The sequence below is a fragment of the Oncorhynchus kisutch genome, linkage group LG3, assembly GCF_002021735.2.
Source record: "Oncorhynchus kisutch isolate 150728-3 linkage group LG3, Okis_V2, whole genome shotgun sequence".
Lineage (NCBI taxonomy): Eukaryota > Metazoa > Chordata > Actinopteri > Salmoniformes > Salmonidae > Oncorhynchus > Oncorhynchus kisutch.
In genome coordinates, this window is record NC_034176.2 from 8,619,278 (window position 1) to 8,631,268 (window position 11,991).

At 49.3% G+C, this 11,991-nt stretch overlaps 1 protein-coding gene across 1 annotated transcript in view; it reads right to left on the reverse strand.

Moving 5' to 3' along the window:
• Positions 1-11,991, reverse strand: part of si:dkey-215k6.1 (transmembrane protein 132D) — a gene marked incomplete in the record, with an annotated part of 450,721 nt that overhangs the window by 289,735 nt on the left and 148,995 nt on the right. Inside the window, 1 exon segment of the mRNA XM_031817044.1 lies at positions 2,562-3,456. Within this exon segment, the coding sequence (XP_031672904.1) occupies positions 2,562-3,456 (895 nt within the window).

Here is an 11,991-nt window from a genome sequence, read left to right on the forward strand (position 1 = left end):
TTTTGCGATAGCATATATGCAATAAAAATGTTCAACTGTTAGATTGTTGACGTACAAAAGACTTGTCATTGGCTCAAAGGGGATCCCTCGAGGCCAAGCTTTTCTAGTGTTAATTCATTATTACCATATACTGTATACTGGTACCCAGTTTATCATACGCAGTATACTGTGCAATTGACTGTAGCGTGTACTATACAAACACCCTAGTAGGATATTACTGTGTCATAAATGTATAGTAAACATAAGCATTTGGGTTAACTAAGAGACAAGAGAAGGGAGGGGAGGGGAGGGATGGGGAGGGATGGGAGGGCGGGAGGGCGGGTGGGCGGGTGGGCGGGCGGGCTTTCTGGGGATAGAAATGGTTGGGGGTAGAGGACATGTGGTGCAGTGTGTCTGGATAATAAGAGTCTGGAACGGTGTCTGAGACGATAAGCGGGTTGATTATCACACACACACACACACACACACACACACACACACACACACACACACACACACACACACACACACACACACACACACACACACACACACACACACACACACACACACACACACATACACACACCATAGTCCATGTCCTCTACAGCTTATGGGAAGTAAGTGACGCCAGACTTCCAGAAACAAACTTTCCTTTTCTGTAGCAGTGCAGTCAACCCAGTAAAAGTGTCCATGGTCACTCAGAATAAATTGCTGATCTAGGATCAGGTCTTGCCTGTCCATGTCACCTTATTCACTGTGATTCAGCTAAATGATACATCATAACAAATCAAAGTGTATTTGTCATGCACAGGATCCACAGTGTACACATTAATGAAATGCTGACCTGCCAGGCTGAGACAGGAGGTGTAAATGAAGAGGACAGGCTGAGACAGGAGGTGTAAATGAAGAGGACAGGCTGAGACAGGAGGTGTAAATGAAGAGGAGGTCAGGTTGAGACAGGAGGTGTAAATGAAGAGGACGACAGGTTGAGACAGGAGGTGTATATGAAGAGGAGGACAGGTTGAGACAGGAGGTGTAAATGCAGAGGAAGACAGGCTGAGACAGGAGGTGTAAATGAAGAGGAGGACAGGCTGAGACAGGAGGTGTAAATGAAGAGGAGGACAGGATGAGACAGGAGGTGTAAATGAAGAGGAGGACTAAATGAAGAGGAGGACAGGCTGAGACAGGAGGTGTAAATGAAGAGGAGGACAGGATGAGACAGAAGGTGTAAATGAAGGGGAGGACTAAATGAAGAGGAGGACAGGCTGAGACAGGAGGTGTATATGAAGAGGAGGACAGGCTGAGACAGGGGGTGTAAATGAAGAGGAGGACAGGCTGAGACAGGAGGTGTAAATGAAGAGGAGGACAGGTTGAGACAGGAGGTGTAAATGAAGAGGAGGACAGGATGAGACAGGAGGTGTAAATGAAGAGGAGGACAGGATGAGACAGGAGGTGTAAATGAAGGGGAGGACTAAATGAAGAGGAGGACAGGCTGAGACAGGAGGTGTATATGAAGAGGAGGACAGGCTGAGACAGGAGGTGTAAATGAAGAGGAGGACAGGCTGAGACAGGAGGTGTAAATGAAGAGGAGGACAGGCTGAGACAGGAGGTGTAAATGAAGAGGAGGACAGGCTGAGACAGGAGGTGTAAATGAAGAGGAGGACAGGCTGAGACAGGAGGTGTAAATGAAGAGGACAGGCTGAGACAGGTGTAAATGAAGGGGAGGACAGGCTGAGACAGGCGTGTAAATGAAGGGGAGGACAGGCTGAGACAGGAGGTGTAAATGAAGGAGAGGCGACACAGTGTGCGTGTGTGTGTGCGTAACCCTGGAGCCAACCCCATTACTCCTACTAGTTGACAGAACAGGGGAAACAGCAGCAGGATTAATGTGTGTGTGTGTGTGTGTGTGTGTGTGTGTGTGTGTGTGTGTGTGTGTGTGTGTGTGTGTGTGTGTGTGTGTGTGTGTGTGTGTGTGTGTGTGTGTGTGTGTGTGTGTGTGTGTGAGAGAGAGAGAGAGAGAGAGAGAGAGAGAGAGAGAGAGAGAGAGAGAGAGAGAGGGAGAGAGAGAGAGAGAGAGAGAGAGAGAGAAGGCAGCAAGACAAGGTGAAATGCTTTTTTAAATCACTCCCTTACTACTAACCTACATGTCCTCTGAAAATACACCACGGAAATAAAGCAGGTACAAGCTCCCTCTTACACAGAGAAATCATTTGCTCAGTATGGTGAACCTCTTACGATCAAAATAACCTTCATGAATAAACTTTACTCACAGCATGTTCTGCTTCACTTTTATGATTCATTTGCACAAAATAACTTTTCTGGTGTCAAAGTTGATTTCCCTTTGGTACGTACTGTGCTTTGAACACATTTTGATGTTAAAGTAATACTGAATGTTTCCTCATGTGATGTGTTTGGGCGGTATCTATACAATGATGAAATTGTACAATTTGTAATTTTGTCAACATCATATTCCGGAGGTCAAAGCAATACAATCGTAGAGATAAACTCCCAGCCATCACACAGAAGGGTTTGTGTGAGTGATTAAGTGAGTGTGTGTGTGTGTGTGTATTGTGACCCACCTGAGAGTGAACTGCTCTAAACTAGAGACAGAACTCATGCTGATCCCGAAGCCCACCATCTGTCCCAGTCTAATGGGGCTGGGAGGCACCAGGATCTCCACGTTGTCATCCAGTCTCAGCCTCTCCCCCCTGGGCCTCGCTGGCCCCACCACCAGCCCCACGGGCCCAGCACTCCGCATGTCCCCCACTGCTCCACTCTGCCCTCTCCATTGCTCCTTGATGCCTGGGCACTCCTCGCTCTCACCCTCTAGGGGCTGTACAGAGTAGTACAGCTCCACTCCAGTCAGGGCCGTATCCGGGAGCCTCTTCCGACCTGGAGACGGGGTGAACCAGCCAGCAGGCAGCTCCAAGCGGGCTACACATATCCCCACGCCACCCCCCACCTCATTCAACCTGCAGCTCGCTGATGGAGAGGCTTCACTGGGCTCCCGCACCGCTATCACCCGCACACAGGGCAGCTGCTCCGGAAGGGGGGCTGCCTCGTCCCAGCGACGGCCAGCCAGGTAGAACAGCACCTGGACGAGGGGGCGTGCTGAGCCCACCCTGCGGCTCACCACATGGGCACGCACCTTCCAGTTGAGGGTGATGTGAGTGGGGGAGGAGCCAAGGAGGCGCGGGGACCCCTGGAGCAGCTCTAGGGGCACGGGGGCCTCAGCTGTCAGGTTGCCGTAGCTACAGTTGACGGATGGCAGGGGGACGGCGCCCGCCTCTGGTTGGTGTAGGAAGAAGGGCTCGGTGCGCGTCTGCAGGCTGCCATTACGCATCACTTCCTGTCCTGCCTCCCGAAGGAAAAAGGAGGAGTCGGCGCCCTGCAGCTGGCAGGAGACAGGAAAGTAGGTGGGCAGAGAGGAGGAGAACCTTGGCTGGGTGTCTCCACCACCTCGACACTCTGACTCTGCAACACACAGAGAGAGGAAACATCATTACAATGTTAATAATCAAACAATACCACCTCACATTCTGACAGGACAGGTTGGGGCCACTTATCCTTCCTCCTCCTGTATCCCCCCCCTGCATGTGAGTGTGTGTGTGTGCGCATGTGTGTTTTGGCAGTGTGTTTGTGCTTGAATGTGTGTGTGTATGTGTGTGTGTGTGTGTGTGTGTGTGTGTGTGTGTGTGTGTGTGTGTGTGTGTGTGTGTGTGTGTGTGTGTGTGTGTGTGTGTGTGTGTGTGCGTGCGTGTGTGTGTGTGCGTGCGTGCGTGCGTGCGTGTGTGTGTGTGTGTGTGTGTGTGTGTGTGTGTGTGTGTTGGGGCAGGTGGAAGGGGACCCTGCTGGGGTAGCAGCTGATGTGTTTCTGTGAAGACTGGAGTGTAAGAGCATTTTTTTTGTTTTTAAATACAAAGTTGAAACTCCCCTCTCGTCAGCAGTGAGTTACACTGGCGAGGCGTCCATCTGGTATGGGACAGGGGCGGTTGGGGCCGTTGTGGTTGAGGGGGGAGGTGAAGGGGTTAACCATGTCAACCCCCCTCGGCACATACAAGTCCCATTCCACCGCATTGAACTCTAGTTGTTACTGCTCTGAAAAACACACACACACGCATGCACACACACACACACATACAGTACACGCACACGCGCACACACACGCACACCGTGCAAGTAGGAAGGTGACACAAACTCTAGATCAGAAGCATACAAAACACTCCCTGACCCTCCACTTGGCAAATCTGACAATAACTCTATCCTCCTGATTCCTGCTTACAAGCAAAAACCTGTGTATAAGTTACCATTGACTCAGTACTCTGTGTATAAGTTACCATTGACTCAGTACTCTGTGTATAAGTTACCATTGACTCAGTACTCTGTGTTACCATTGACTCAGTACTCTGTGTTACCATTGACTCAGTACTCTGTGTATAAGTTACCATTGACTCAGTACTCTGTGTTACCATTGACTCAGTACTCTGTGTATAAGTTACCATTGACTCAGTACTCTGTGTATAAGTTACCATTGACTCAGTACTCTGTGAATAAGTTACCATTGACTCAGTACCCTGTGTATAAGTTACCATTGACTCAGTACTCTGTGTATAAGTTACCATTGGCTCAGTACCCTGTGTATAAGTTACCATTGACTCAGTACTTTGTGTTACCATTGACTCAGTACTCTGTGTATAAGTTACCATTGACTCAGTACTATGTGTTACCATTGACTCAGTACTCTGTGTATAAGTTACCATTGACTCAGTACTCTGTGTTACCATTGACTCAGTACTCTGTGTATAAGTTACCATTGACTCAGTACTCTGTGTTACCATTGACTCAGTACTCTGTGTATAAGTTACCATTGACTCAGTACCCTGTGTATAAGTTACCATTGACTCAGTACTCTGTGTTACCATTGACTCAGTACTCTGTTTATAAGTTACCATTGACTCAGTACTCTGTGTATAAGTTACCATTGACTCAGTACTCTGTGTTACCATTGACTCAGTACTCTGTGTATAAGTTACCATTGACTCAGTACTCTGTGTTACCATTGACTCAGTACTCTGTGTATAAGTTACCATTGACTCAGTACCCTGTGTATAAGTTACCATTGACTCAGTACTCTGTGTTACCATTGACTCAGTACTCTGTGTATAAGTTACCATTGACTCAGTACTCTGTGTATAAGTTACCATTGACTCAGTACTCTGTGTATAAGTTACCATTGACTCAGTACTCTGTGTTACCATTGACTCAGTACTCTGTGTATAAGTTACCATTGACTCAGTACTCTGTGTATAAGTTACCATTGACTCAGTACTTTGTGTTACCATTGACTCAGTACTCTGTGTATAAGTTACCATTGACTCAGTACTCTGTGTATAAGTTACCATTGACTCAGTACTCTGTGTATAAGTTACCATTGACTCAGTACTCTGTGTTACCATTGACTCAGTACTCTGTGTATAAGTTACCATTGACTCAGTACTCTGTGTATAAGTTACCATTGGCTCAGTACCCTGTGTATAAGTTACCATTGACTCAGTACTTTGTGTTACCATTGACTCAGTACTCTGTGTATAAGTTACCATTGACTCAGTACTATGTGTTACCATTGACTCAGTACTCTGTGTATAAGTTACCATTGACTCAGTACTCTGTGTTACCATTGACTCAGTACTCTGTGTATAAGTTACCATTGACTCAGTACTCTGTGTTACCATTGACTCAGTACTCTGTGTTACCATTGACTCAGTACTCTGTGTATAAGTTACCATTGACTCAGTACCCTGTGTATAAGTTACCATTGACTCAGTACTCTGTGTTACCATTGACTCAGTACTCTGTGTATAAGTTACCATTGACTCAGTACTCTGTGTATAAGTTACCATTGACTCAGTACTCTGTGTTACCATTGACTCAGTACTCTGTGTATAAGTTACCATTGACTCAGTACTCTGTGTTACCATTGACTCAGTACTCTGTGTATAAGTTACCATTGACTCAGTACCCTTTGTTACCATTGACTCAGTACTCTGTGTTACCATTGACTCAGTACTCTGTGTATGAGTTACCATTGACTCAGTACTCTGTGTATAAGTTACCATTGACTCAGTACCCTGTGTATAAGTTACCATTGACTCAGTACTCTGTGTTACCATTGACTCAGTACCCTGTGTATCAGTTACCATTGACTCAGTACTCTGTGTATAAGTTACCATTGGCTCAGTACTCTGTGTATAAGTTACCATTGACTCAGTACTCTGTGTATAAGTTACCATAAGTTAGCATTGTGTAGGTATTATTACCTGTTTTACATTCCTATTATCTTTCTCTCTGTATTGTTAAAGGGGCCCATAAGCATTTCACTATTAGTCCACACCTGTTGTTTACAAAGCATGTGACAAATACGACGTGATTATTATTTTTAAATACTCACACACACTTTAACTAGGCAAATCAGTTAAAGAACAAATGGTTATTTACAATGACAGCCTGCCAGGGAACAGTAGGTTTGTTCAGGGGTAGAAAAACAGATTTTTACCTTGACAGTTTGGGGATTCGATCCAGCAACCTTTGGATTACTGTCCAACGCTGTAACCACTAGGCTACCTGCTGGTTACTGGCCCAACGCTGTAACCACTAGGCTACCTGCTGGTCACTGGCCCAACGCTGTAACCACTAGGCTACCTGCTGGTTACTGGCCCAACGCTGTAACCACTAGGCTACCTGCTGGTTACTGGCCCAACGCTGTAACCACTAGGCTACCTGCTGGTTACTGGCCCAACGCTGTAACCACTAGGCTACCTGCTGGTTACTGGCCCAACGCTGTAACCACTAGGCTACCTGCTGGTTACTGGCCCAACGCTGTAACCACTAGACTACCTGCTGGTTACTGGCCCAACGCTGTAACCACTAGGCTACCTGCTGGTTACTGGCCCAACGCTGTAACCACTAGGCTACCTGCTGGTTACTGGCCCAACGCTGTAACCACTAGGCTACCTGCTGGTTACTGGCCCAACGCTGTAACCACTAGGCTACCTGCTGGTTACTGGCCCAACGCTGTAACCACTAGGCTACCTGCTGGTTACTGGCCCAACGCTGTAACCACTAGGCTACCTGCTGGTTACTGGCCCAACGCTGTAACCACTAGGCTACCTGCTGGTTACTGGCCCAACGCTGTAACCACTAGGCTACCTGCTGGTTACTGGCCCAATGCTGTAACCACTAGGCTACCTGCTGGTTACTGGCCCAACGCTGTAACCACTAGGCTACCTGCTGGTTACTGGCCCAACGCTGTAACCACTAGGCTACCTGTTGGTTACTGGCCCAACGCTGTAACCACTAGGCTACCTGCTGGTTACTGGCCCAACGCTGTAACCACTAGGCTACCTGCTGGTTACTGGCCCAATGCTGTAACCACTAGGCTACCTGCTGGTTACTGGCCCAACGCTGTAACCACTAGGCTACCTGCTGGTTACTGGCCCAACGCTGTAACCACTAGGCTACTTGCTGGTTACTGGCCCAACGCTGTAACCACTAGGCTACCTGCTGGTTACTGGCCCAACGCTGTAACCACTAGGCTACCTGCTGGTTACTGGCCCAACGCTGTAACCACTAGACTACCTGCTGGTTACTGGCCCAACGCTGTAACCACTAGGCTACCTGCTGGTTACTGGCCCAACACTGTAACCACTAGGCTACTGCTGGTTACTGGCCCAATGCTGTAACCAGTAGGCTACCTGCTGGTTACTGGCCCAACGCTGTAACCACTAGGCTACCTGCTGGTTACTGGCCCAACGCTGTAACCACTAGGCTACCTGCTGGTTACTGGCCCAACGCTGTAACCACTAGGCTACCTGCTGGTTACTGGCCCAACGCTGTAACCACTAGGCTACCTGCTGGTTACTGGCCCAACGCTGTAACCACTAGACTACCTGCTGGTTACTGGCCCAACGCTGTAACCACTAGGCTACCTGCTGGTTACTGGCCCAACGCTGTAATCACTAGGCTACCTGCTGGTTACTGGCCCAACGCTGTAACCACTAGACTACCTGCTGGTTACTGGCCCAACGCTGTAACCACTAGGCTACCTGCTGGTTACTGGCCCAACGCTGTAACCACTAGGCTACCTGCTGGTTACTGGCCCAACGCTGTAACCACTAGGCTACCTGCTGGTTACTGGCCCAACGCTGTAACCTCTAGGCTACCTGCTGGTTACTGGCCCAACGCTTTAACCACTAGGCTACCTGCTGGTTACTGGCCCAACGCTGTAACCACTAGACTACCTGCTGGTTACTGGCCCAACGCTGTAACCACTAGGCTACCTGCTGGTTACTGGCCCAACGCTGTAACCACTAGGCTACCTGCTGGTTACTGGCCCAACGCTGTAACCACTAGACTACCTGCTGGTTACTGGCCCAACGCTGTAACCACTAGGCTACCTGCTGGTTACTGGCCCAACGCTTTAACCACTAGGCTACCTGCTGGTTACTGGCCCAACGCTGTAACCACTAGACTACCTGCTGGTTACTGGCCCAACGCTGTAACCACTAGGCTACCTGCTGGTTACTGGCCCAACGCTGTAACCACTAGGCTACCTGCTGGTTACTGGCCCAACGCTGTAACCACTAGACTACCTGCTGGTTACTGGCCCAATGCTGTAACCACTAGGCTACCTGCTGGTTACTGGCCCAACGCTGTAACCACTAGGCTACCTGCTGGTTACTGGCCCAACGCTGTAACCACTAGACTACCTGCTGGTTACTGGCCCAACGCTGTAACCACTAGGCTACCTGCTGGTTACTGGCCCAACGCTCTAACCACTAGGCTACCTGCTGGTTACTGGCCCAACGCTCTAACCACTAGGCTACCTGCTGGTTACTGGCCCAACGCTGTAACCACTAGGCTACCTGCTGGTTACTGGCCCAACGCGGTAACCACTAGGCTACCTGCTGGTTACTGCCCCAACGCTGTTACCACTAGGCTACCTGCTGGTTACTGGCCCAACGCTGTAACCACTAGGCTACCTGCTGGTTACTGGCCCAACGCTGTAACCACTAGGCTACCTGCTGGTTACTGGCCCAACGCTGTAACCACTAGGCTACCTGCTGGTTACTGGTCCAACGCTGTAACCACTAGGCTACCTGCTGGTTACTGGTCCAACGCTGTAACCACTAGGCTACCTGCTGGTTACTGGCCCAAAGCTGTAACCACTAGGCTACCTGCTGGTTACTGGCCCAATGCTGTAACCACTAGGCTACCTGCTGGTTACTGGCCCAACGCTGTAACCACTAGGCTACCTGCTGGTTACTGGCCCAACGCTGTAACCACTTGGCTACCTGCTGGTTACTGGCCCAACGCTGTAACCACTAGACTACCTGCTGGTTACTGGCCCAACGCTGTAACCACTAGGCTACCTGCTGGTTACTGGCCCAACGCTGTAACCACTAGGCTACCTGCTGGTTACTGGCCCAACGCTGTAACCACTAGACTACCTGCTGGTTACTGGCCCAACGCTGTAACCACTAGGCTACCTGCTGGTTACTGGCCCAACGCTCTAACCACTAGGCTACCTGCTGGTTACTGGCCCAACGCTCTAACCACTAGGCTACCTGCTGGTTACTGGCCCAACGCTGTAACCACTAGGCTACCTGCTGGTTACTGGCCCAACGCTGTAACCACTAGGCTACCTGCTGGTTACTGCCCCAACGCTGTTACCACTAGGCTACCTGCTGGTTACTGGCCCAACGCTGTAACCACTAGGCTACCTGCTGGTTACTGACCCAACGCTGTAACCACTAGGCTACCTGCCACCCCACAACACACATACACACACAGCTGTAGGTATCGCTCCTTCTCTGGAACACAGGCTACTACTTGGACACTTCAATTCACTCGTTTGTACACATTATGCACAGAGAAGGTACACAGTGTATACATCCAAACACACACAAACAAAACATGAGTAATACGTCACTCTAGACAGACGGTTTGCCCCAGCTTCATACGTCTGCACAAGGTGCGCCGTCAGTTGGGACAGCGAGGACAAGTCGAAAATGGAAAGCACGTCGGTAAAGTCACTGCTGTATCCGCTGCCCTAGCTAATCCTGAGAAATAATCCCCCCCCCCCGCAATTTAAGCCCCGTCTAACCAAACTTGGGATTTGTTGTGAGAGTTGTCTGTCTGCAGAGGAGCCTCCCTGGAATAATTGATTTTTCCCCTTTCGAAAAGAGAGAGAGGAGTCGACATCCTCCCCAGTGCCTTGTGCCATTGTCTAGCTTACGATGCTCCGGATATCCGCACCATCGAGAGCATCTGGTTGCATCACCGCCTGGTACGGCAATTGCTCGGCCTCTGACCGCAAGGCACTACAGAGGGTAGTGTGTACGGCCCAGTACATCACTGGGCCAAAGCTGCCTGCCATCCATGACTTCGAAACCAGGCGGTGTCAGAGGAAGGCCCTAAAAATTGTCAAAGATCCCAGCCACCCCAGTCGTAGACTGTTCTCTCTACTACCACATGGCAAGCGGTACCGGAGTGCCAAGTCTAGGACCAAAAAGGCTTCTCAACAGTTTTTACCCCCAAGCCATAAGACTCTTGAACAGGTAGCCAAATGGTTACCCGGACTATTTGCATTGTGTGCCCCCCCACCCCTCTTTTACGCTGCTGCTACTCTCTGTTTATCATATATGCATAGTCACTTTAACTATACATTCATGTCCATACTACCTTAATTGGGCCGACCAATCAGTGCTGCCGCACATTGGCTAACCGGGCTATCTGCATTGTGTCCCGCCACCCGGGCTATCTGCATTGTGTCCCACCACCCTCCAACCGGGCTGTCTGCATTGTGTCCCACCACCCACCACCCACCAACCGGGCTATCTGCATTGTGTCCCACCACCCACCAACCGTGGCTATCTGCATTGTGTCCCACCACCCACCACCCAGGCTATCTGCATTGTGTCCCACCACCCACCAACCGGGCTATCTGCATTGTGTTCCGCCACCTACCAACCGGGCTATCTGCATTGTGTCCCACCACCCACCACCCACCAACCGGGCTATCTGCATTGTGTCCCACCACCCACCACCCACCAACCGGGCTATCTGCATTGTGTCCCACCACCCACCACCCTCCAACCGGGCTATCTGCATTGTGTCCCACCACCCACCACCCACCAACCGGGCTATCTGCATTGTGTCCCACCACCCACCACCCACCAACCCCTCTTTATGCTACTGCTACTCTCTGTTCATCATATTTGCATAGTCACTTTAACCATATCTACATGTACATACTACCTCAATCAGCCTGACTAACCGGTGTCTGCATGTAGCCTCGCTACTGTATAAAGCCTCTCTACTGTATAAAGCCTCTCTACTGTATAAAGCCTCTCTACTGTATAAAGCCTCTCTACTGTATATAGCCTCGCTACTGTATAAAGCCTCTCTACTGTATATAGCCTCGCTACTGTATAAAGCCTCTCTACTGTATAAAGCCTCTCTACTGTATAAAGCCTCTCTACTGTATAAAGCCTCTCTACTGTATATAGCCTCTCTACTGTATAAAGCCTCTCTACTGTATAAAGCCTCTCTACTGTATAAAGCCTCTCTACTGTATATAGCCTCGCTACTGTATAAAGCCTCTCTACTGTATAAAGCCTCCCTACTGTATAAAGCCTCTCTACTGTATAAAGCCTCTCTACTGTATAAAGCCTCGCTACTGTATAAAGCCTCTCTACTGTATAAAGCCTCTCTACTGTATATAGCCTCACTACTGTATAAAGCCTCTCTACTGTATAAAGCCTCTCTACTGTATAAAGCCTCTCTACTGTATAAAGCCTCCCTACTGTATAAAGCCTCTCTACTGTATAAAGCCTCTCTACTGTATAAAGCCTCCCTACTGTATAAAGCCTCTCTACTGTATAAAGCCTCTCTACTGTATAAAGCCTCTCTACTGTATAAAGCCTCTCTACTGTATATAGCCTCTCTACT